Below are 26,032 nucleotides of genomic sequence, written 5' to 3'. Positions count from 1 at the left end.
CCATTCTTTGAACATTTGTTTAAAATTGGCCTTTCCACATCTGAATTACTCCCCTTCGATCAGGCTGCCTGTGTATGACCAGTGTAGGTTTTTGCTTTATTTGCAGACTAGAAGGCACGGTCCCTGCCCTTCACTGCCGGGGGAGCAGAGGGACAAGGTCCTGCCTCCTAGACAGGTGTGCAGGCTTCCCCACCTCAGCCAAGCTCACGGTGGGTGCGAGCAGGTGGGCTTGCACAGGCACAGACTCCCAGCAAGACCTGGCCGCACCTTCAAGGTTCTGGACTTGGGGTTTTACTGTGCACGCTGCCAGCATTTCCTCTCCCTGAGGGAGCCTGGTGCCGAGCTGATGAGTAGCCGTTCATTGGATCACGGGAACACCCTCTCTGTCAGCACTGTTCTTAGTCACGGGTGTAGATTAATCTGTCACGTCCAGTAGTAATTCAGAGGAACTTTGCCGAAGAAAAGGAAATGCTGATTCTGGGGAGCACGGAGTTCTGTGTTTGCCAAGAAGGGATGTGCACTGGGATCTCCTGAGCGAGGGGAGAAAATATCAAAAGCCTTTCAGAGTTATTTATTTAAAGCTTATCTTCAAACATTTATTTGTGGGTATGTAATCTACGAGTACAGTAGTACATTTATAGCCTATAATCCGGGACATGTAGTGAAAGTCTCTGGTGATAGGACTCTCGAGCGAAAACATTGAAGAGTGTTGCTTTAGGGCACTGGGTCTCAGAGTGTGGTTTCAGGATCCCTTGGGCTGCCCACAAACTTTTCAGGGGATCTGTGAGTAAAAGGTATTTCCAAAATAGACACATTATGGTCTTAGATTTTTTTTGTTTTTTCCACAGTCCTTCTTTCCAAAGTGTATAGGGATGTTTTCTAGGGTCTGTGGGGCATGTAATGTCACAACAAATCGGATGCAGAAGCAGATGTGAGAATCTGGATGTAGTCTATTAAGCCAGACTTTGAAGCCAGTCTCAAAAGTATAAAACAATGCTAGCTTTCTAATTTTTTAGAAAATGCAGATAGTTTAATAGAAAGTATCATTTATGCTAATCTGACAATTTTTTTAATTTTTTAATTTTTAATTTTTAATTAATTTATTTTTTAAAAAGATTTTGTTTATTTATTTGACAGAGATCACAAGTAGGCAGAGAGGTGGGCAGAGAGAGAGATGGAGAAGCAGACTCCCCGCTGAGCAGAGAGCCCGATATGGGACTCGATCCCAGGACCCCGGGATCATGACCTGGGCCGAAGGCAGAGGCTTTAACCCACTGAGCCACCCAGGCGCCCCTGTGACAGTTTTTTAAAGACATCTTTTAAATTTTTCTCAGTTTTAATCTTTAATCTGTAAGTAGCCACACTGGATATCCAGATAGTCTACGGATGGTGTAGATGACAGGGAGAACCCACATGAACGAAAGCTCTTTGGCATCCTTAGGAATTTTTAAGTGTGTGAGGAGGTCTTGAGACCAAAGCCTTTGAGAACTGCTTTCGTCGAGGCCCAGTAGACGGGTCCAGGTGGCGCGTGAGGAGCCTGAGGAAGGGCTCCTCAGCAGCCCAGGGGATGGCGAACGCTGGGGCCGTCTTGTCTTTCTCCCTTTGCCTGGGCTCCGTCTTCCCCACACACCCTGCGTCTGCTCTAATCCGTGCCAGCAGCTTAGAGGGGTTATTGTACATGAAATGGGCTTTTGTGGGAACCCCTGAGACCCTAAGACCAATCCGTAGCATTATTTCTGTGGGAAAATCCGTTCCTGTAATCGAGTAATGGTGGATTTGACAAAGTTTTGGAACACAGGCCATTTGGAGGTTAGAGACTGAATTTTGGTGCAGATCTCCACAGCAGTTCCTTTTTGGCAGTTACTCTGCAGGACTCTTAAATAGGAGGAACTATTAGAGGAATTCAGTTGAGATAGAAATAGAAAGGGAAACATCTGGGGTATCCTGTTCTTTCAGTCTTAAACTTGCAGGATGAAATGTGAAAATCTAGTTTATTGTTCTATTGGTGCAGAGAGATTAGAACCCAAAATTAATTGCATACTGACTTCTTGTCCATTAATATGCTTGTTTTTTGTTGTTTTCTTCAATTCATTTCGGTAGAAGGTACGAAATGGTTGCATCCTTAAAAAAAAATACATAGATTCATTTGACAGACAATGCAGGCTTTAGAGAGGATATGGAGCACAGCCATTTGGGAAAACAATTAGGCATCACTTCGTAAATTTAAATAGGCACGTCAGTTCTGACCCAGCAGTTTTCCCTGTAGGCCTAGAGACTGTGCAGAAGTGTGTTGTGGGATAGCTGGACGAGGCCGTTCATGGAGCATCATTCACAACGGCACGCGTGGGAGACGGAGCGAATGTCCATTCATAAGACTGCCCAGGGAAGTTTGTGGGATAGTCACGGAATGGAGCAGTGAATGAAACTCAGGGCGCACGGCAGTGTAGATTCACCAGACAGACCGATGGCAGGTCACAAGAGGTTGCGTGCAGTATGACCGCCTTCACACGAAGCTCCAAAACAGGGAACCAAGGCCATGTGTCAGGCAGCACCAGATCAGTAAGTAGCGTAGCTGTAAAGAAAAGCAAGGGAATGGTTCCCCTGGGTGTCAGCACGTGGGTGTGTCAGGGGTGCGTAGCATCAGGCAGGGACAGGAGGCTTCCGAGGTGTTGGCCGGTCCCACCTCTTAAACGGGACGCTGCCTTCAGACGTGCACACGGCGCGTACATGCCTCGGTGCAGACCAGACTGGTCCTCTCTTCTGTGTGGGGCCTGTGTTGCCTGGGCTTTCATTTTAGTAGCTGAAAGAATTAGAAAAATGGATTTGAAAGCCTTTTTGTGTTACCGTAAAGTGAATAATTGAGTATTTAATGCCATCGGGGCTCTTAGATGTTATTTCCTATACCAAGCCCCGCCGTCCTCCTGTTTGGAGGTGCTGGGGTGGTACCGTTGCAGAGTTGACTGATGTCGCGCTGTCAGCATCCTCCTGGGCTGGCTGGCTTCTGCAAGGAACAAAGAAGGACAACGTGGAGTGGTTTCTCGTCATTGTAAAACGTTACCTTTGCATGAGTTCTGTGTGCAGCCGCGTGGGCCGCGGGTCCGGCAGGCGCGGGTCCGGCAGCCGTGGGCGGTGTGTATACAGAGGCCAGCGTTTCTGTATGTGCACAGCTGGCTGCTCGTTGCACTGTTTACTTCGATTCTAGGCAGAGTGGGGAAAATCCTGTTTGTTCTTGATCATCCGTTAAAAACAGCAGGAAGGTGGAAGATGAGGGTGGAGCGGAAGGAGTATGGTCTGTCCGAGCCTTCTGGCCTCCGGGGCCTCGTTAGGGGTAGAGAGCGGCTCCTCTTGGTTGCAGGCGCCCCAAAGGCAGGGCAGGGAAGGGCAGGTGCAGGTGGAGGGCCTGGATGTGGGAGCCAAGCCGGCATCGCCTGGCATTCCCACCAGCTCCAGCAGTAGCGGTCACGAGCGGGCTCGAGGCCCCAGCTGGCACAGCCACCCCGCCCGTGATGGCTCTCGCAGTAACCCCTGCCCCTCCCACTTTCAAAGCAGCAGAAGAGGAATTCTTGCACCAATGGACAGATCTCAACCCTAGAGGAGGTGTCAGAAAGGGGGAGCCCTTCTGGGGTTATTCAAGTTTTTGTTGCCACCGTTTTAGTGAGAGGAGGTGATCTCTTATGAAGATGTTTTCCTTGAGGTGACTTTTCTGGCCCATGTGCTTTCATTTCTGTTTGCATTCCGATTCGCCCCTTCCCACAGACAGGAGCAGGCTAGTAAGCAGGATCCTGAAAGTGCTTGGGTGCCCCGGGGTGGGGGCGTTGCTGTGCGGGGGGAGGGGGGGACGGTGACGAAGGGGTCAGAATGAACTTGATCAAGAGCTCTTTGATCAGAGAGTGTTCAGACTTTTGAATCGCCTTACAGTTACTTATTTCCAGTCAGTCTGGGAGGAGGAAATTGCCAAGGTTAATCTGTCGTGACTGTTGATTTTCCAAAAATAAGTGGTTTCTTTCTGGTGACTTTTGACAGTAACTGGGTATCTCAGTCCTCCTCTTTTTTCTTTTTGAGTAAGATGCATCTCTATATAGAATGCAGAAAAAGGCAGGTAATGGACAAAATTTCCTCAAATCCATTTATTTAAAACAGTTACCGAATGTGTACATCTAAGAAGAAGTGGCAGTGGCAGTCTCACTGAGCGGTCTCCGCGCTGTCTGTTGGTTCTGTGAGGCGGTGTCATTGGAATCCCATTTTGCAGATGAGGAAACAAAGGTGCAGAGGGACTGAGCATGCGTCCTCTGCGTCTCTGCTGGGAATCAAAAGACCAGGCAGCCCGCCCTGGGCCCTGGCTCCTTACTAGTTGTAGTATAACCTTCACAGTTTTCTTTTCTTTTTTAAAAATGATTTTATTTATTTATTTATTTGACAGGGAGAGACACAAGAGAGGGAACACAAACAGGGGAAACCGTAGAGGGAGAAGCAGGCTTCCGGCTGAGCAGGGAGCCCTATGTGGGGCTCGATCCCAGGACCCTGGGATCATGACCGGAGCTGAAAGCCGATGCCTAAGGACTGAGCCATCCAGGTGCAGCTGACAGTTTTCTTTTGGGCTGTGGCACTGTGGCTTTCAGGTGTCATGCTAACAGAAGTGAGAGATGGAGACCCCTCCTCGCCCTTCGTGTCTCTCCTGCCTCCCTTGGAAGGAGGTTGTCTGCAACCCTGTGCTGTCCTGTCCTTGGGCACGAGCACCTGGGCGGCAGGTGTACTGAGGTCTGTGCTGAGCACTGTAGAGGGCCCACAGGTGCGGGAGCTGGAGGAGTACTAAGCCTCTTACTCGAGAGGTCCTTGTCAACATTGCCATTTGCATTTCTGTACTGAGTTAACTTGGAGAAAGTGTTTCTTGGTAGACATATATTGTGGCTCCGTCGGGAACGTAGCAGTCAGGGAATAGCAGAAGGAAAAGCGAGCTCCCCAGCCTACAAGGCACGTGCCTTTGGGCTTGATTCCACTCGGGCTGGGAACCGCAGGACGAGCCCCAAGAAGTAAAACCTGCAGAGAGGAGAGGCTGCCCTCCTCCCCCCGCCAGGCGGTGTCCCACGGGACCCTGTGGCAGGCGGGAGGAGGCCCTGTGGCGCAGGCCCGGTTGCCACGTGTCCGTTCTGCCCTTAGTGCTTCAGCAGTGTCCCACATGGGATGGTGAGTGATGGTCCCACAGGGTGGGGCTTCTCCACCTTTTGTGGGGGTCGAAGCCTCCTTGTAGCACTTGTGGTTCATTCCTCTGAGCTGTGCTGGCGTCTGCTTACCGACTTCGCACCATGACTTCCCGTGACTCAGAGGCGGACCCCCCCCCCAGGGATGTGCCCAGTGCCTGACAGTGACTTCCTTCCAGGCAGCGTCCTGCACTCCTTCCCGGAGGGCTCACGCCCTCAGACACTTGGGAATTTGCGCCCTTTTCTCTTCTTCAGTGCATATACATAAAACTATAAATGGAGATGAGGCAGTCAGCATTAAAATCCATTTTTATGTCACAATTTGTTTTCTCTTCAGTATATCTACATTATTTGATTTAATAAGCACATTTAAACCATAATTTTTTTTTTTTAGAATTTTATTTATTTATTTGACAGACAGAGATCACAAGTAGGCAGAGAGGCAGGCAGGGAGAAAGGAGGAAGCAGACTCCCTGCTGAGCAGAGAGCCCGATGTGGGGCTCCATCCCAGGACCCTGGGATCATGACCTGAGCCCCGAAGGCAGCGGCTTTAACCCACTGAGCCACCCAGGTGCCCCTTAAACCATAATTTTTTAAAAAAACCTACTTTTGTATGTATATGCAGAGGGGATTTGAGGTAGGGGAGGTGGGAAGAGAGGCAGTGAGAGAGTGGCAGCGAGTTTCACTTTGCTCTTTGTTTTTTTTTACAATGGTAGGTGGCTTTTCTCAACTCTGGTAGTTTCTTCAGTTTCTTTTTTTTTTTTTTTCCCTCTTTTCTCTCTCTCTCTCTCTTTTTAAACATTTATTTATTTGACAGAGAGAGAGAGATCACAAGTAGGCAGAGAGGCAGGCAGAGAGAGAGAGGAGGAAGCAGGCTTCCTGCTGAGCAGAGAGCCCGATGTGGGGCTCCATCCCAGGACCCTGGGATCATGACCTGAGCCGAAAGCAGAGGCTTTAACCCACTGAGCCACCAGGTGCCCCTTAAACCATAATTTTTTTAAAAAACCTACTTTTGTATGTATATGCAGAGGGGATTTGAGGTAGGGGAGGTGGGAAGAGAAGCAGTGAGAGAGTGGCAGCGAGTTTCACTTTGCTCTTTGTTTTTTTTACAATGGTAGGTGGCTTTTCTCAACTCTGGTAGTTTCTTCAGTTTCTTTTTTTTTTTTTTCCCTCTTTTCTCTCTCTCTCTCTCTTTTTAAACATTTATTTATTTGACAGAGAGAGAGATCACAAGTAGGCAGAGAGGCAGGCAGAGAGAGAGAGAAGCTGGCTCCCTGCTGAGCAGAGAGCCCGATGCCGGGCTCGATCCCAGGACCCTGAGATCATGACCTGAGCCGAAGGCAGAGGCTCAACCCACTGAGCCACCTAGGCACCCCGTTTCTTCAGTTTCTTCAGTTTCTTGGAATCCAATAGGAAGGTAAATGGTAGGGATCTTTTCACTAGAATGGTTTTTTCCCCTTTGCTTGGAAATGGGGGTAAGTCAGGACACCAGCACCTGAAGTAGAAGGCACTTGAACCTTAAAAGGGGGTGAGTCGTAAAGGCTGAGCTGCCCTCCGTGGTCTGATTGTAAAAGAGGTTACATTGTGCCCAGAGTGGGCCTGGCCCTTCCCGCAACCTGTCCTCAGCAGGCAGATCTCATTATGACGAATAAAAGGATTGGGAAGAAAAATTCAAACTTTAATTAACTTGTACTCCAGATTCGGCCTGAAAACAAGTTACAAAGCGCTGGGTTTCTTGTTGTTGTTTTGTTTTTTTGAGTCGTCCTCACATGGTGGCGACAGAATTGCTTCTCCTAGGGTTCTCGTACTGTTCGAGGCTCTCGTCCGTCGTTGGTCAGTAGCCATGTGAAGGTCAGAACGTAGCTTGTTCTGGTTTGTGTCCTCAAGCATCAGATGTATCATAGTGTATTGCAGACGTGTTTGTGATCTGTTCAGAAAATGATGAAAACAGTTGTCAAAGCAGAGTAGGGGAACGGAATGACTTAGGCACAGCAGCTGCGTGTAAACAGAGTCACGTGGATCCGTAATGATAGAAACATCCCCGTGGTCATCTTTGAACGCGTTATTTGTATTATTCACTCCCTAATCCCTGGAGCAAGGGTCTGGGTCTCTAACCCTTTCAGAACGGTCACAAACACCCTTTTTTATGTCATGGACTTAGTGTCCATGATTGATAGGAAATTTCAGGGACAAAAGCAGCACTTAAAGGTGGGATCGTCTCATCAGAGCAGTCTCTACATCTCTCTTAAAAATAACAGTACGGGGGCACCTGGGTGGCTCAGTGGGTTAAAGCCTCTGCCTTCAGCTCAGGTCATGATCCCAGGGTCTTGGGATCGAGCCCCGCATCGGGCTCTCCGCCAAGCAGAGAGCCTGCTTCCCCCTCTCTCTCTGCCTCCTTGTGATCTCTCTCTCTCTGTCAAATAAATAAATAAAATCTTTAAAAAAAAAAAATAACAGTACGTGGATTTGCAAGACATTTGTCTGACTCCATCAGGCTTTTTCCATTGGTCTAAATGTGTGTTTTATTTTGTTTTAGATTACAAACTTCTTAAAATCAGAATATACCAGTTAGGGGGAAAGTCTCTGGGACTTAAGAGAGCTCTGTGTGTAAATATGTCCTCTGTGAATGCCAAGGGATTAAAAACACAATTCTGAGCTTCATCAGAGGACTGACTAGTAGAAAGTTCTTCCAAATTCTTTGATGTTACTGAAGATATATCTTTCTAGTGAGTTTAAGTTGAAATTAAATCTAACTGGAAATAACTTTTCAGTCCTTGGGTTAAAAATTGTTTCTTTGTGGCATTTCCCTTGGATGATACCTTAATATAAGGATAAATGAATTAACTGAAGAGCTTTGAAGCAGAATTGGACACACAATACTTTGCTGGCTACTTTAGGAGACATTTTGATATGTGTGTGTAATTTAGTGTTGCTAAATTTAGTGTTGCTAAATACAGTATTTTCATTTGAATATACTCACTGCTTAGTCAAGTAAATTGATGGCATATTAAGACACTCAGCCTTGGTTTTTTTCCTCCATGAATGGAAAACTAATCAAGTGTCTTAAAGGTAGAGGAGATTGGTAAGCATTTGCTGATGAGCCTGGAGGAAGACCTCCCCGTGAGGACTGTGGCTGCCGTGGTGGCTTCCATGCCTTCCCGGTGGTCACACCTGTCCTTATCTGTCTGGGCAGGAGGAAATATTTGGAAGCAGAGTCTTAGTTAGCATCGTAGGGTGGACAGAAGGAAGGCTGGCTTGGGGAATATTGATGTGCAAAGAATCTGAAACAAACCGAATTTTGAACCCAAATCTTGATTCACTGAAAGGAATTCTGTCCATTTATGTTAAATTTATAGACAAGCCGGAAAGGTTTGGCTTTGCCTATTTGCTTGATGTGTTTTCTGTTCCCTTCGTACTTGTGGTCTGTAACAAGGAAGGAGGTCAGTGACATAATGCAGGTGTTCTGGGATCGTTACTATTTGTGATATATGACACTTACGGAGGCTTAACTTGTCTTTAATGTGGCAAAAGACATTGCCATGTGAGTATCCGGTTAGGCTGCCTCAGGCTGAACTTGGCCTGCTGGTTCTGGGGGCCTGGAGACAACAAGACAGAAAGGTTATGCGGTTTGGAGCTGAGTGGCATTTACTTGGCTTGCTGGTTCCCTCTTGTTCTTGTGTTTACAGAACCTCATGATGAAGGCTCTTCTGGGTAACCTGGAGTTCTCAGGTGAAGACATGACCATGACCCCACCCGCTGCAAAGAGGCTGGTCTTCCAGGCCTGTGTTTCCTACTTTAAAACCACTTCCCTGAAGGCCTGCATTCTTTGGGTTGTTGGGGACATAGAACGAAAAGCCACTGAATGCTCTTTTCACAAATCACAGCCTGGTCTTCCCACCAGAGAAGCTTTTTATAATTAATTAAAATTTTGGTGGCCAGGGCAGAAAATACCTTTTTAATTACATTGTAAAAATCTCAAGAGTATATAAATGTGATTTTATGCACTTGTCACTGGATATACCAGATTAAGTAATGCAGTCATGTTAGCCTCCTCAGAATGAGTGTGTGCAGCATGCTGAGTGCGGCCTTGCTGCTTTCTGTGATAAGATGGGTACTTTGCTCGGAACTCGGCGCTCTAGACTGTCCCTTAGAATGTCGGTCTGCATAGAGCATTACGAACCGCTGGGTCACCTCGCTCCGTGTGAGGCCCTTCCCGTGTGCTGTGTGCTCTGCTGCAGCCAAACTACCCTGGGAGATGAGAGGCACAAGCCTGCCTTCTGATCGGGGGTGCGGGCGCCCCCCCCCCCCAGGTGTTGCTTAGATAATTACCATGCTGGGTCAGGGGTCAGATCCAGCAAGACTGGCCAAGGAGTGGGTCTGCTTGGAGCCTTCAGGAAGGTGAAGAATGTGTGGGCTTGTGCATGGGCAGGGGAGGGGATGCTTGAAGCAGTGCGGGAGCAGGGGCTTGTGGAACCTGTGGGAGCGGATGAGGGAGGGGGTGATGAATGGGGAGCTCAGGGGGCTGCAGGTCAGCAGGCTCGGATCATGGACTTTGTGCCATGTCAGAGAGTTTTTTTATTTGAGGGCTCTGAGGAGCCATTGGCAAATTTAGGGGAGTAAAATGATGAGATGTGGGTTAGGGGAGAGTGGCAGGATGGGTCGGAGGCAGTCCTGCGGCTCCTTAAGGAGCCTGCTGGGGTGATCTACACAGATGCCAGCCAGTGGGGTGGGGAGCTGCGCTACTCCAGTGAAGTGTGGAGCCCACGGGAGTGCAGGAGAGGATGGGAGTTGGGGGGAATCCCGGGTTTCTGGTCTGGCTGTTGGGTAGGTGGTTTGTGGGGCCAGGTACTGTGCTGGGACCCGTATGATGGGGAGCAGGTTTATGGGGAGCAGGTTTGCAGGGCCTGTGATGAGTACAGGTGGAGATGGCTGTGTCATGGGCAACCTGCATGCCCGTTTTCTTGATACCTTTTTATGCCAGTGGTGGGTGTCTTCTGCTTGGCCATCAAGACCCACCATAGTCATCTCTGAGTCTGAACACTCAAGTGCTGCTTTCTCAAACAGACTGAGTGTAACACGGGCGGTCTAGTAGTTCATGTACAAGTCCCTCCCTGTCCCACCAAAATGGCAAGTCATTGTACACTGAACAAAGTTTCAACATCACTGATTTATACTGCGTCTCTGTGATTGCACCTTTATTCTTTATAATAATCAAAAAGATCTGTATGTAAAGGAAAAGGAGAATTACAATATAGCTTTGTTTTTCAAAGCCTTTTACAAGAATGGTTTTGATCTGCATTAAAAAATATGAAGACATAAGAATTTTTTTCTTTTCTATTTTGATAGAGGGCAAGGGTGCTAACATGTATGAAATGTTTATTGTAGTGATTAAACGTGATTTCTTTTAGCTGTCAATCTTGGATGATTTGTTCTAGATCAAATCATTTAACAGTGACCAAACTGTATCAGTTATATCTTTGTGGTTCATTTGATAGAAACTACATTTCTAACTAGCTTTCCTGAGAGGCTGTTTCTTGATGTAAAGCAAGCCTTATTTGGAGTAGGTAGCACAGAACCATAAGCAGGGGTGTGTGTGTGTGTGTGTGTACATGTGGCTTGGGATGGGTGACTAGAGTCTCAGCACAGTGGGGGAGCTTTCCCTAGAGGCATCTCTTAATACTGTTAGAGGTACAGACAGATATATGTGTTCTTTCTTTTGGCGTTTGGCAAACAACAGCATAAGGTTTCTCTGGGTTTAGCCCTGGCTGGTCCTTGGGGATCGAAGGTGAACAGCACACCTGGGCACATGGTTCTTTTTTGGTATATGAGATTGTAGGAAGGTAGAATCCCCTTTTATGATACTACTACTTTTTTGACTATTAAGATACTCCCTTCCATTGGTCTGTTAGTTATGGTTTTTAATTAAATTCTGATGCATAGCTAATACATAATTAAATCATCAAACATTAAAAATTCATTATTTCATTTACATATATATATATATAATAGTTCAAAAATATTTTTTGTTATGGTGTTTTGGTTATCTTGGTTTGCCCTCTGTGTTTTGTGCTCAAGACATTAAAAAGCCAGCACTATTTTAAGTTGAAATGCCCTTAACTTCCTTGGATCAATCAAACTTACACTACTTTTTCTTCCTTAAAGAAACAGGTTATTGCTTCTAAATTTATGTGAAGTAATAAATTAAGCAGTCTGACAGTTACTACAACCATAAAGGTTTAAGTGAGAATTATAATACTGCACTATGAAACCCCATCTGTATTCCTGTGTGGTGGTCTGTGAGCATGCCTATATGCTTGATATAAGTATTTAATTTGCTTCATATGCATTTTATAAACATTTTATATGTGTGGATTGTGGTTGTAAATTTACATAAAAATATAAGCATTACATTATATTTTGATTTTTTAATGCCATAATAAAAATGACATTACTGTCGTTTGATTTATAACCACCTTTCCCCCTGAACGTTTTCATAGAGGATCCAGGCTAGTTAAAAACAATTCCTTCCTGCACAGCGCTAGTCTGACTGCTTGCCTAGTGGAAGCCCTCGATAGCACAAACACTGCACGCCACGCACCAGCGCTCCCTGTGATCTGTGACTAATCCTGCAGGCACTGCAGAGAAAGGTGAGGGAGTCGGAACTGCGGACGGGCTGCCTGGAAAGGGTGACGTCACCCCCACTTGCGCAGGCGCAGACGCGGTGTGGCGCCTCTGATGCAGAGATTTATCATCCGGCTCTTTGTGCTCAGGGCGCTAGTGCGCGCGCTCGTTTCCCCTAAATAAACTAATGAGTAAAATTGGGTAATTACCACCAAGACTTGGTACTAATAGTAACCCTCCAGCTTACGGGAGTGTTCCCTTTTGTTGTGGTTTCAGAATGCTGCTGTATTTGTTAACACGTTATTACTGCTACAGCCTGTGTTTCTGAAGGTGGAGAATTTGAGTTTTCAGTTACTCCCACTTTCGATCCTCCCGTGAGTACTGAAGTAGGGCAGCTGACAGGCAAATGAGGCCTTTGAAAATGGATGAAGGGCACAGTTTGTCTTGTGGATTGTCTTTTAAAGACAAATCCCAGGGCAGGAGGCGAGGCAGACGGTTCAGAACAAGGCGTCAGTCAGTTCATTCCGTTCAGCCCAAATGGTCAAGAGAGAACTGTGGTTTTTCCTAACACTGTTTTTACCTCAAAAAAAAAAAAAAAAAAAGAGAGAGAGAGAGAAAAGAAAACCCAAACCATTTGACTAGTTTAATTTGATGATTACACAAAATTTCAAATTACTAATATCTGCCAGTAGTCCTGGGAGAAATAAGGGATTTTTTTTAATGACCCTTTAAAAAAATGACTTCTTAGTTTAAAAAGCTTAAATTTGATTCATTTTTACCTCGTCTGACTTATTTCACCTTAATTTTTTTGACCTTTATATAAAAAATACTATCAGAATGTGCTGTATAAAAACTTTTTCTCATTGTAAAACTATTTCCTTGGTGCTTCCCCCCCCCTTCTTAAGTAAGAGAATTTGGGGGTTGTTTCTTTTCTGTTTGTTTGTTTGTTGTTGTTGTTGTTTAAATCTGATATGGAAAAGAGACCAAATGAATGAGCGTTGTGGTCAGCAATGATTCAATCCAAAAGGCATTTGTTAGCAGTAACAATACAGTATCTACTCACAGAGTCTCAGGGTGAAAAATGAGAAATTGATTTGACCAGCAGGGTGTTAGATAGCCGAAGTTTCAGACCATTGATTCAGCTAAAAGATTTTCCATTGCTGAATGCTAACTTGTGGAATATTTCTTCTCAGGGCAGAGGTTAATTTCCTTGTTATAAATATAATACACACTATAGGAGTGGCTGTTTGAAAACACTGAGCTTATATTTCATAAATCTAAAATACAAAGTGCTAAAGGAACATTGGAGTGCTTGAGTAGGGGCTCCGGGGCAAGAAGCTGGAGAAGTATCTTCATTCATTTATTCACTGATTGATTCATTCGTCCATTCAGCCGTCCTGTGTTTGTTGACTGCCCTGTGCCTGGTCCTGTCTTAGGCATCTGGTATATGGCAGGGAAGAAAGGAAACCCATCCTCTGGTTAGCAGGACAATTTAGAGGGAGAGAAAAACTCTCCTCTTGATGGGCAACATAATGCTTATCATTCTAAGAAATATGAGCAATTCAGAAGCAGAGCTGTAAACTGTCCCCCAGATTGACATGCTTCTGAACCAAATAGCAATTTAAAAGGTGATAACGGGGTGTGCCTTGGTGGCGTAGTTGCTTTAGTGGCCGATTCTTGTTTTCAGCCCCGGTCATGATCTCAGGGTCGTGGACTCGAGCGCCGTGTTGCGCTCTGTGCTCAGCATGGGCTCTGCTTGAGATTCTCTCTCTGTGGCCCTCTGCCCCTCCTCATGCTGTCTCTACCTCTCTCAAAGAAAATCCTTAAATATAAATAAATAAAAGGTGATAACAGAATCGATTTTGGCAAGTAATATGTGAACCTTCGAGTTGAGATGTTTTTAAATGAATATATTAAACCCTCTAAATATTCAAATTTGATTGTTTGGAAAGAACAGAGAAAATTACCAAGCTCTGACTTCACGTTTATTTTAACAATGGTAACATCTGATTTTTAACCCACACTCCTTTCTCTTCAATATCATTCAACAGATATTAATATCAAGATGTTCGAGTAATGACAGACGTTATCATGTAGATATTCCAATCAGGTTCCTTGTAGACTTGGCTCAAAAGAGTGGTTGTTGCATGTGTTTTAGGGCTCCCCTGGAAACATCCTCTGCACCTTCAAACAAGCCTTGGCTGACTGCATCCTTATGCTCTGGTCACTGTCTCCTGAAACTAGCCTTTGACTTAATTCACGTTGCCTTCTTTGTCTGGGGGAGGGAAACTTACTTTAAATTGTAACAAGAATCTAGTCTGCCTTTCTGCACTCTTTAGTTAGGCTCTGTGTAATTAAAAAGTATCTAATTTAAGAAATGGGCAGAACTAAATGTCCTCTGACTTTGGCCTCTCCTTATCATTTTTCAAGCTGCTTTTCTTTCCGTGGAATTTTACGGAAAGTCTTTCTCTGGCACCGCCTTTCACCTGTTAGTGCATTTTCAAAGTCTCTTGGTGGCACTTAGAGGTAAGACTGCTGCTGGCTCGTGGTCTGTGACACAAAGATGTGGTCTGAGACATCAGAATCATTGCCCCAAGGTGGCATTTGCCATCCCTTTCTCTCCTCAGGAGCATGGAGAGGGGGAGGGGCTGTGTGATTACAAGGATAGTCACGGAGTATATCCTTTTGATCTAAAAGTTTAGACACCACAGCCAGCTCCTTTAATGCACAAGGATGGAACACAGTAGGAGTTGTCTTATCTGCTGTGTAATCTAGACTCACTGGAATAGCACAGAAGCCATGTATTTGGATTTTTTTGGGGGGGGGGTAATATTTGCACACTCTGCTTTCATAAATGGCTCTTCAGGGCATAGAACCTTTTTGATCTGAGGATATTTCATGGCTGAGTTCTTCCTGCTTTTTATTAAAAGTTACATGATGTGTTTAATTAGCTTTATGGTATATGTACATGCTTCCTTACTTAACCTTTTGCTTATGGGATGTATTTTTTTAAAATGGAAATGAGATTAAAGATAATACCTGGTGACTGTCATAATAGTCACAAACTCAGTCTCTTTGTGGTTAGTTTTATACTTCTGCTTTTAAAAGTTTTCTATTTTAAAAGTTTTGATGATTTTAATGAAATTCCCATCTCTTTTTCTGTGACATATTCAACAAAAAGACTGGTAAAACTGTGAAGACTTCATATTCTACCTTGTGTTTGGACGTGTGTGTATATCACAATAGAAACGTAACACACTCTAACACTGGTTTAACTCTGGATTTATGTGCCTTCCCTCCTCTAACAAGACTGTGAGTCTTGGGGCGCCTGGGTGGCTCAGTGGGTTAAAGCCTCTGCCTTCGGCTCAGGTCATGATCCCAGGGTCCTGGGATCGAGCCCCGCATCGGGCTCTCTGCTCAGCAGGGAGCCTGCTTTCCCCTCTCTCTCTGCCTGCCTCTCTGCCTACTTGTGATCTCTCTCTCTCTGTCAAATATATAAATAAATAAAAATATTAAAAAAAAAAAGACTGTGAGTCTTACTTAATTTAGGGGAGAAATGCAGGAACTGATAGACCTCAAGTAACTCTAGTTTTTGGAAACTGAAACATGGGAGTGAGTCTGTGTTTTCTGGTGGGTCAGAGGAAATTGAGATTATCGCTGCGAGGTTGTGTTTACTTCACCTTGTTTTCACGTCCATGAGCTGTGCTTCCCATGGGGTGGCCTGGGGCAGCTTCCGTCACCCACTCTGTAAAGGGTGGTAATAAATGGCTTTTTTCAGAGAGTCAGCCGGAATTGCTAAGGATGCTTTGGGATTGCCGCGTAAGTCATGTAGTCCTCTCGTGAGGGGCCGGCACCGGGCTTGGGACATTCTGCGTGCCGAGGGTTGTGTGAGACGGGGGAGACCCTCAAGTGGGGCTCGATTTCTGTGTGTGGGGCCCAGGACTGCGGTCAACGGCGGGCCTTCTCGGAGGGCTTAGCTGTGTCCTGGCCAGGACATCTGTGGGGACAGAGACCGTGTGCGGATGGGGAAAAACGTGTGTTTTCTTATCTGGTAGCAACAGGAGGGGGATCCTCTTTTCAAATCCCTGGAGCTTGGAATCCACAGTCAAGGCTCAGTCCTTCCTACTGTTCTGTCATTCGATTTCCTCCTCTTTGGTCCAGGCTCCCCAGCACGCCCGGCCGCTTGCGGAACGTTCTGTGCCGCGCCGCACCCTGCCGTAGATATTTATAAGCTTGTCGTCACGGGGGCTGCAGGCTGCCGTGCTGCCCAGTTCCTCCTTGCGTTGCCCTGCGACACCTCTAGATCCGCCCCAGGGGGCACTGAGATGTAATCTGTCCTTGTAGACGCGTCCGGTGAATTACCAGCCACCGCTGACACTAGATTGTGTCCATTCAAGAGCTTTGAAGGAACCTTAAGGATGAAATTGCAGAACTCTTGGCTCTTGTTTGGCCTTGTATAAATAGCCACTGTTTTTAAAAGCTTGGTGTGTTGCCAGCACAAAGCTTGGTATATTGGAAAGCAAAATGGCCCGATGATACAGAGCTGTGGGTTCTGTGTTGAGCCCTTACATGACCAGAGAGGTCATGCCGCCGTATCTCCTGGACGTTGGGGTCCTCCTCGGGATGTGTTTGCTGCTGTCTTTGTGCAGTGTCTTTGGTGATGGTCCGTATCGTGGCTAATCCTGTTAGAACTGCGTTCTTGGCACACGGGAGAGATTAATTTTGTCATTCTATGCTGCTATGAATGCTGTACTGCAGGGCTGGGTTCTGTTACATCTTTCCCCAAAGTGCTGATTTTGTTGTTGTTTGCTTGCTCTGGCAGGCTGCTAATCTGGGGGGACGCGAGCTACGATCCCCATCCCCTGCAGTGGGCCCTAGCACGAATCTCAGTCAGACACAAGCTCCAGGCTTTAGCCTGGAGCTTGCCTCCTACAAGCGGGGCTCAGGGGAGAGCCAGAGATTTGGGCCAAGATTATATGCAGACTTTGGGGCTCCCCCGCTCCTTCCCACGATTTCTCCTCAGCTGAGGTTGCCCCGAGCTGCGTCGGGTTCTTGTGTGGGCAGCTCCATGCGGCTTAGCCTGCGCCCTGTCCTCAGGCTACAAGCCCCAGTCCAGCGCTCCCAGTGCCATTCCCTTTTGCCCAAGCATGTCGCCCTGCTCTGGGTTACTCTGCAGCCTTGGGACTGGTGACTTTTTTATAGGTTTCCTCTGTGGCAGGCAGGCCTGGTCCCTCAGGGGCTACTCAGACATGTCACAGAAAGCCCCAGGTCACTGAGAGAGAGCCTTCCTTGCTCTCCCAATCCAGGTCTGCACCTTGCATTGTGTTACCAAGCTACCGTTCTGGAGCATTCCTTGTACCGTTTTAGCAAAAACAAACAGGAAAATAGCGATGGGGCAGTGGTCTTTTATTTTTCCTAGAGATTACTCAGCCAGTCATGATATTTTCTTGTTTTGATGAGGATGGCCAGCATCCTGAACGTAGATTTCCCGTTTGAGACCTCCGGGAGAAACATCCCGAGGCATTATTATGAGCATGAACATTTTTGACCCCAGATTCCCATGTGGGCCTTTGCCCTGGCGAGCCGGGCCAGACACGTTCGGGCTTTGAGAATTCCTTATCTTAGACGGATGTTGGCTTGGCCTCAATTGCTTACTTCGTGCTTCCCTTCTGTGATCTATCTCTCCACTTGCCTTTGACAATATTGGTTGTGGGGAGAGTTAGTTTCACAGTGAGAAGAGGGTCTCAGTCGCCTTCCGAAGCAGGTGGCACTGGGCCATCTTACCCCAGTAGCCAGTGACATTCCTCCAGGGGGGCATGACCCAGAAAGCCTGGAAGGATAGAGCCTAAAGGGAGCTGTGGCCAGTCCCTGGCTATTTATAATCCGTGCTCTCCTCACTGCCACTGTTTATTTTTAACCACTCTGGACTCTGGGAGGAGGAGGCCCCGAGGAGGAGGCCGAGGCGGCTTTGAGCGCCCCCTAGAGGCTTCAGTGTGCCACCAATATCTGTGTTTAAAACATGATATTGCTGCTTTATTTGCATTCATCTACAGGATCCAGACGAAGAATTTTGAAACGCTCTGGACTGGTTTCATATCCTGTGTTTTGGGGGACCAGATCTTTATCGCTACAAGTGGCCTGGAGCCTGCTTGGTACCGGAGCCTTTGGGTCTGTGTGCAAATCCCTGTTTGACATTAAAATAGAAAATAATTCTGTGATCATGGCCTTTCCTTCATAGAATTCAGATGCTTTGAAATGCTATTTCTAAAGCTGATTTAATGGGTATGAGTAAAGCTTCTGTGGTGGTATTGGATAGACGGGGTAAGAAGTTTAAATGTCACTCGAGCAACCTAGTAACTTGAATTTCTCCTTATGTATTTCAGGGTTTCGAAAAAATGATGAAATGAAAGCTATGGATGTTTTGCCAATTTTAAAGGAAAAAGTTGCGTACCTTTCAGGTAAAGTTGAACTTTATAATCTGCTTACTGTTTCTTCTGCTTCTGATACATTGTCAAGAGTCTGAAATACCATAGTAACTCACCTGCCACACACATAAAACCACTGTGTTTCAGTAGATCTTTGATTACTTTATTCTTACAGCATTTTCCTGAGAAAGCAGTGCCCAAAGTATTTTCTCCTAGTGGGTAGGCACAGTATAAGTCAGATGGCACTGGGGAGTAAGATATGTTTGTGTCTGTCACTTGACAGACATTTGATGTTTTTCCTCATTCAATTAATTAAGTAAAACAACTGATTGTTCAGAAGTTTAAAAGTCCATCATCAGGGCACCTGGGTGGCTCAGTCTGTTAAGTGTCTGCCTTTGGCTCAGGTCATCATCTCAGGGTCCTGAGATCGAGCCCCTGCTTAGTGTGGGGGAATCTGCTTCTCCCTTTCCCTCTGCCTGCTGCTCCTGCCTGTGCGCTCTCCCACTCTCTCTCTCTCTGTCAGATAAATAAATATAATCTTTAAAAAAAAAAGTAAAAGTCCATCATCTTCCTGGAAGAGATGGGAACGTGGCCTTACTGGATGTGTCCCAAATTCCTTGCTTTGGTTTCTTGTCCCCTCACCCTGGAGTTCCTAGAACCCGTGTTACAGACTCTGAAAGTCCTCTTGATCTTCTGCCAACTGGGTCCTCCGTTTACCTGTACAGCCTGGCCCTTCGGGGTGAGGACAGTCTCGGCCAGTCTCTCGGGCTTTGGGGCACTGGAGGGTCCGCCTTGGGCTTTTTGGGGCTGTTTCTTTGAGGGCTCCCTCCTAGATGAACAGAAGAGCCATTGGGTGTCTTACCTTTTTTGCCCCAGTTCACTTGTTACAAAACAAAGGTCTGCAGAGTTTTCTGCTCTGTTGTAGCAGGAAGTGAATGTGTGGATTGTCACATACTTTCAGACAGTCTTCCTGGATGTGTTTCCCCGATAATTTTTTATCTTTCTCAGACAGGCATAATATGCTGATCTGATGTCTCCTTTTGAACACATTTTATTTTAAATGTATAACACCGCCAGCTGCTTTTATATGTTGGGTGTGTCCCCTTGGCCTGTGGAACGGGGCTGTATTTAGGACACTGCTCCCCGTGATGCTGCTGCTAATCTCACCTTGACGGCCAGTGGTGTTTCCTGGTGCCCCTCCTAAACCCTGTTTGATGATTTGGCTCAAGTGAGTCTAATTCAGAATGCATTTGGACTGTTAATAGAAGTTCATGGAAAGAAGAGGATGCTTTCGGCAGTTGGGAATACATGCTGCAGAAAATGCCCCTCCTGGCTTCTGTTACACGGAGTTTTGAAAGTAGTCTTTGCGCTTTCCTAATCACTTAGTAACAGACTGCATGAAGTGGACTCGTGCTGCATTTTGTCAACTCCTGATTTTGTAGTTTGCAGATGGATTTTAAAGTTATTATAGTGAAAAGACTCTGTTTATAAATGACAGAGGCGTCCGCAGGAGGGCCTAGAGCCAATTCCAGATGTTCCGCAGTTTTTTTTATGTCTAATGTCTGCATCTGTGGTGAGAGCACTTGCTTCTTTGGTTAAACACGCAGAGACAGGCATGTCCAGAGCAGGGGAAGGTTAAGGTTGATGATTTTTATTTGTACTCATTTTCTCTTGGGCATTTAATACAGAATGCCTCATTTGATGTCATTTTTGTCCAAGTCACTATCAGAATTAAAACTGTTTCCCTTTTAACTAATCAAAGAAATAAAATCATCGGTCTTTCAGAGTTTGTCATGACTCTTTACTCAAACCTTGAATTCTGCAGGGTTCATTAAAGTTGGATCTCTTTAGTGGGGAGGGAAGTTGTGCATGGCAGCAGACTAATCTGGAACCATTTTTTCAGTATCAGATACGGTGGGACTTTTGCCATTTGTGTTGGCTAAGTGAAGTTGGTAGCTGCCACCACAATTTTATAGTATTTCCTACTTTATGATCAGAATTGGCACGTTATGTTAGCTGATGTCATTTGCTGATTTTTTTTAGGCTTGCTGTTATTTCGTTTAGGAAGGGAAAAGGAAAAAAAAACCCATTAAATTAAAAACAAATTTGTTACTTGCATAGTGATTTCTTTATGTGTGTAAAAGGTTTACAGTGAAGCAATAAATCTTTGAAAAATTTATATCTCTGATCTTGATTTCTAAGATCTGTTTTATTGAGATATAATTCACAACCATAAAATCTACCCTTTAAACATGTATGCTTCAGTGGATTTTAGGGTATTCACAAGGTTGTGAAACTATCACCATGGTCTAATCCCAGAACACTTTGATTACCTTCAAAAGAGCCCCATGCCCAGGCCCCATTTCCTCTACCACGTGGCTCGGGCAACTGCTAATCTACTTTTCTCCTCTCACACCATTTTTTTTTTTTTTTAAAATATTAGGGGATATTTATTGTGGTACGTTTGTAAAAGCTCTCTGTATGAGTAGCTTTTAGTAAATCTAAGTGGAATAACTAGGGCTTTGAAAAAGCAGGCCAAGAGATCAGCGATTCCTTGAGATACTTATTAGGTCAAAAGCTCTAAAAACCCAGTGGGGATTCTTTGAACTTGAATATTTTTGATTCTCAGTCTCATCTCCAGGTACTGTTTTTTGTAGGAAGATTTTGTACGAAGAAGGCAAAAATCCTTAATGGGTGGTGGCAGATAGTCCTACTGGGAGTTTTACTGGGGGAGTCTGGCTGTTTCTTTTTTATGATGTCAAGCATTCATTGACCATCATGGTTTAGAACTAGTATTTTCTCACAGTTACAGAATAGTAACATTCTGATTACTTCCTTTCTTTTTCATCAACTTAAATATTTTATTAAAAAAATGTCCCATTGGGGCGCCTGGGTGGCTCAGTGGGTTAAAGCCTCTGTCTTCGGTTTGGGTCATGATCCCAGGGTCCTGGGATGGAGCCCTACTTCCTCCTCTCTCTCTCTGCCTGTCTCTCTGCCTACTTGTAATCTCTGTCTGTCAAATTAAAAAAACAAACCATTAACTAAAAAAAAAAAAAAAAGAAAATGTCCCATCATCTGTTTCTTGGTTATCCTGAGAACACAGTTAATACAAGAAAAGAAGGTTAAATGATTGATTCTTGTCCTTTACCAGTTTTTGGTCTTATGAAAAATGACCATTAGTTATTTCAGACTGATTAAAAAAAAAAAAAGAAGCTTTTGCTTTTTAATATTTGATGTGTTTCAATTAATTGCCAATTTTTCAAAATCTCTTATGAAGTTAAAATTTTCTGTCTTTGATCCAATGGGAGTGTCTTCAGATTGGCTCCTGAGTCCATGCAGTACAGCCCTACAGGTTCTCTTTTTGCTGATGAGACAGGATGTTTCCGGCCCAGCTCGTCTGTCCCTGTTCCGCATCAGGAGCCAGCCATCTCTCCAAAGTGTGCTGGCTCTTTTGTGTGGGAGAAAGGCGCAAGGTGCTAGGGGAGCTCTCTGTTCCTGGCTAGGTCACCGTTTCTGTGCTCTTCAGTGGACACATCTAGGAAATACATGTCTAGGTAATTTTTTTTAAGTAGGACGTCATGACTTCATAACTAAAGTTTCTAATTCAGATTTAGAACTAAAGGTATTTTTCTTTGAGTTTAAATTTGTATCTTTTTCCTTACACTAAAAATCCACGTTCCTACCCTCCTCAACGTAATTGCTTATTCACATTGTAATACTGATGTTATTGCCATGCACTGACTACCAGATGTCACCTAATATTTCTGTTGTCCTAAGGGTATATGCCCCTAGGAACATACGGTCCTGTTACCGTGCTTTAAAATGACATAGAATAGCTCCTCTCTGTGTGGGTCAAGTTCCTGCCAACCTGAAACTCCAGATCATAGGTTTCATTTCATTTTTATAGTTTTAAAGCTTAAAAAAACAACCACCTAATCTTGCATCAGTATTAAGTAAAATGTATACATCATTCCAGGATTAAAAACTAGAAAAAAATTAAAGTACAAAGAAATGTAGTTTTTTTCCCTGCCTCATCGACCCCGTGCCTTTCCTCCACCAAAGGAAACCTTTTTTGTTTTTGTTTTCTTTAGTTTTTTTTTTGTTTTTTTCTTATACTTGTAAAACAGGAGCTCTCTCCTGCCTCCCCGAGATAAACAGTCATGTATTTATGGACCATTTTCTCTGCTTATGGTTTCATTTTAACGGTGTTCTGGAGAACAGAGTATTAGTACATACAGAGATGCCACATTGCTTTTACAGTTGTTTAAACTGGATTGTGGGTATATAGCATATTGGTTCTGTTGGCTGCCTATTGATAGACATTTGGATTGCTTCTTCAGAAGGAATTTTGGGGGCGGGGCAAGGTGAACATCATTCACCTTTGCAAGTGTGGGTGTCGACGGGAGTGTGGGTTTTGATTGCCCAGAGGTTTGCTGTTAGTACCGGGGCTTTTGACCATAGTTCCTCTTATTCCAGTTTTGCTGAGTTCTGCATTTTCTGGAAAGAGAAGGGGGCACCGCCCATCCATCTTGGAGATTCTCGTTAGTCCCTGGCACTGTCTGAGGCCACGGTGACAGACCGAGACCAGGAATTGCCAAAGGCTCTCCAAGCGCCCCGTCAAGAGTCCCCTTAGAGTCTTCCTTCCAAATACTAGTTCTCAGGACGGGGCTGCAGGAGGCGGGCGTGGGAGGGTACCGGGCTGTGGAGCTGCTCCTTCCGCCTTCCTAGAGCAGTGGCCCGGAGTTCCCCTTTGTAACAGAGTTTTCTTAGTTGACTTAGTTGCCTTAATAGGTGGCAGCTGTAATTTCTCCTTCACAAACCGTGCCTTTTCAGAGCTTCCTTTGTAAAGCTCTGCTTTTCATGATCAGTGAGTTAGACCATTCTTTGGGCAGGGGCGGGAGCATAAAGAATCATTTTCCAAATTGTACTGTAATCCAGAAATTCAGACAAGGGCCATACAAGACAAATACAGTTGGTTCACTGAGATCGACCTCATAGTCCTCAAAGCAGGTATGCCTGCCTTTGAAGAGAAGGACGAAAGGTGAGTTCTTAATTGATTTAAAGAAACAGGGGCAGCTCTGAAGCTAGCTGCTTCTGTGGTCATTCTGGGCCGTGCTGCTCCAGAACCCAAGTGCCCTGGGCTTTCCCCTTTCAGAAGAGGAAAATAGGCTTCACTGGGTTTGAGGAAGGGTCACACACATAGCTGGGACCATAATGCAGGACTTTCTCCGCTTTCTTTCTCATGTTGACCAGAACCTCTGTTTAGTGTGTTTGTGTGTGTGTGTAAAACATTTATTTGAGGGGAGGGGAGAGAGAGAACACAGGTGGGAGGGGCAGAGGGCGAGGGGGAGAGAATGTCAAGCAGACTTGATGCTGAGCGCAGAGTTTGATGCCGGGCTGGATCCCAGGACCCTGAGATCACGACCTGAGCCGAGAGATCACAGCCTGAGCCGAAATCAAGAGTCAGAAGCTTAACCCACCGTGCCACCCCCCAGCCCCCGCCCCTGCCGGGCGCCCCTACCTCTGTGTTTCTATAGGAAAGTTCATCAGGCACGTCTGTTTTTAGCTTCCTGATCCCGATGGTAGGTATTTTGAATTACCTTTGTGTGGAGTACAGATGAGGAGTCCATTCATTCAGCTGGTATGTATCAAGTATGCTCTTTGTTCTGGTCTCTTTCGAGGCCTTGTGGATGTGTACTGATGTCCGTGAATGAGCAGACACGCCTGCCTCCGTAGAACTTCACTTAGCGGGTGGGACAGACAAAGGGAAAGACTGTGTCATTCAGATGATGTACTAGAAGGGGAGAGGTGCCTTGCAGAAATATAATGGGATTTGGGGAGAATTGTAAGAGTTGAAAATAAACAGTGTCGTTATGAACAAAAACCACACTTTCTGTTTGGTTTTGGTTTGACTACAACAGCACTTGGACAGGCAGCTAACCCTTAACGAGCTGCTAGATTTGATGACAGGTGTGGAGCAGTCCAGAGGCTGTGCCGCTCTCAGATGTAGTGGACATTAGTAGGTGCAGGACATGGATTTCTTACCCTTTTCATGGTAGAAACCCAGGCGCTGGGTTTCCCGTCTGTGCAGCAGGACCGCCGTGTGTCCCACCTGCCTCCTCCTGGGGCTGCAGGTGGACGTCACATCTGTCCGAGTGTATCCAGCAGGCGAAGCCTCCATGAGCTGCAGCCTCACTCCTGTTGCTGGCTCCGGAACGAGAACTTCCAGGCAGTCGCTCTTCTGTTTCATAGCCCGGGCAGCGTTCATTTGTGTGCCTTCCCGTTTGTGACACTGGCACCGTGTTAAAGCTGTGGCATTGACTTCAGGCTCCTCGAGGTTCAGAGACCAGGATGCTTTGAACTAATACTGTGTCCCTTTGGGTCTCAGGTTTTTCTTTTTTAAACCTCCCTGGGAGGGTCAGCAGATGGAGATTGGGCACCTGCCGTTCACTGACGGTGACACACCACAGGTCATTGGAAGATGCGCCCTGCTGCAGAGAGTAGCAAGTGAAGGCCAATCATTAAATTATTTAAATAAAGAATATGCAGTTTTTACTTCATAAGTGATTTCTGATGACGTTTTAAAACTATTCTAGTGAGTTTTCTGCGAAAAGGAAAAAAGACAAAGTGAATTTTTTTTCTTCCTCTTAAAGGTCAAATTTGGGTGTATGGAAGCTTTTCTTTAGGACCTAAGTGAGAGCCTGTTTGGTGGATGAGCTTGTTGGCAGCTCTCAGGGGACACCTCATTAGCGCTACCAGCTGGGGGGACTCTCTAGTTAAAAGGTGAAGCGGGACAACAGGCAGTCAGGACCTGTGCACACGCTTGCGTTTCCTTCTCACTTCTGTGTGAGCCGACGGCTGCGTGTGGTGTGCACACCTGTTGATTGCCTGCGTGAGTGTCTTTGATGGGCAGGCTTTGGAGTCTATGTTTCACACCCACCGTGGAGCATTCCTTTGCTTGCTTGGTGAGATATGATGACCCCAGAGGGAGGAGGGTCGAGCATGGGTCATTGTCATCTAGTCTCCCTGCTGAATCAGATATTAACATTGCATTTAAAAAAATTCAGAATGGTGGTCCAGAAAAATGTTAGATGCTGTTCTGTTTATCAAAAGTGGGGTGAGTATTTTAACCCAAATATCATACTGTATTTTTAAGAACTCAAATTTTTGAAAAATATGGTGTTCCACTATATATATATATTTTTTTAACTTATTTATTTGTTAGAGAGAGAGAGCGAGCACAGGCAGACAAAGTGGTAGGCAGAGGCAGAGGGAGAAGCAGGCTCCCTGCCGAGCAAGGAGCCGAATGTGAGACTCGATCCCAGGATGCTAGGATCATGACCTGAGCCGAAGGCAGCCGCTTAACCAACTGAGCCACCCAGGCGTCCCACCACTATATTTTTTGGAAGATTTTATTTATTTGAGAGAGCCAGAACAAGCAGGGGGAAAGGGAGAGAGAGAAGCAGATTCCCCGCTGAGCAGGGAGACTGATGCGGGCCTTGATCCCAGGACCCTGGGATTATGACCTGAGCCAAAGGCAGATGCTGAGCTGAAGGCAGACACTTAACTGACTAAACCACTCAGGCTCCCCAAAACACAGCATTTTTTTGATCAAGGAGACTGAGTCTCTTTTTGGAAAGTATCAAAGATGTTGGGAGATTAAAAAAAAATACTGAATTGTTGCGCCTTTCTTATCTTGGGGATAAAGGTTATTCCCCCAAAACTAGGACCATTGATTTGACCCTTAAAATACTATCTGATATTTCAGAAGATTACATTCTGGCATTT

The 26,032-nt window shown here is 45.5% G+C and overlaps 1 protein-coding gene across 1 annotated transcript in view; it reads left to right on the top strand.

The window, feature by feature from the left end:
* The window catches only part of TRIO (trio Rho guanine nucleotide exchange factor), a gene marked incomplete at its 5' end in the record, with an annotated part of 348,026 nt that overhangs the window by 105,517 nt on the left and 216,477 nt on the right, over positions 1 to 26,032 (top strand). The window contains one exon of the mRNA XM_080803936.1: positions 18,203 to 18,277. Within this exon, the coding sequence (XP_080660062.1) occupies positions 18,203 to 18,277 (75 nt within the window). The remainder of the gene's footprint in view (positions 1 to 18,202; positions 18,278 to 26,032) is intronic.

The sequence above is a fragment of the Martes martes genome (assembly GCF_963455335.1).
Source record: "Martes martes genome assembly, chromosome: 5".
Taxonomy (NCBI): Eukaryota; Metazoa; Chordata; class Mammalia; order Carnivora; family Mustelidae; genus Martes; species Martes martes.
Note: the sequence above shows the minus strand (reverse complement) of the source record. Positions and strands in the feature narration are given on the sequence as shown.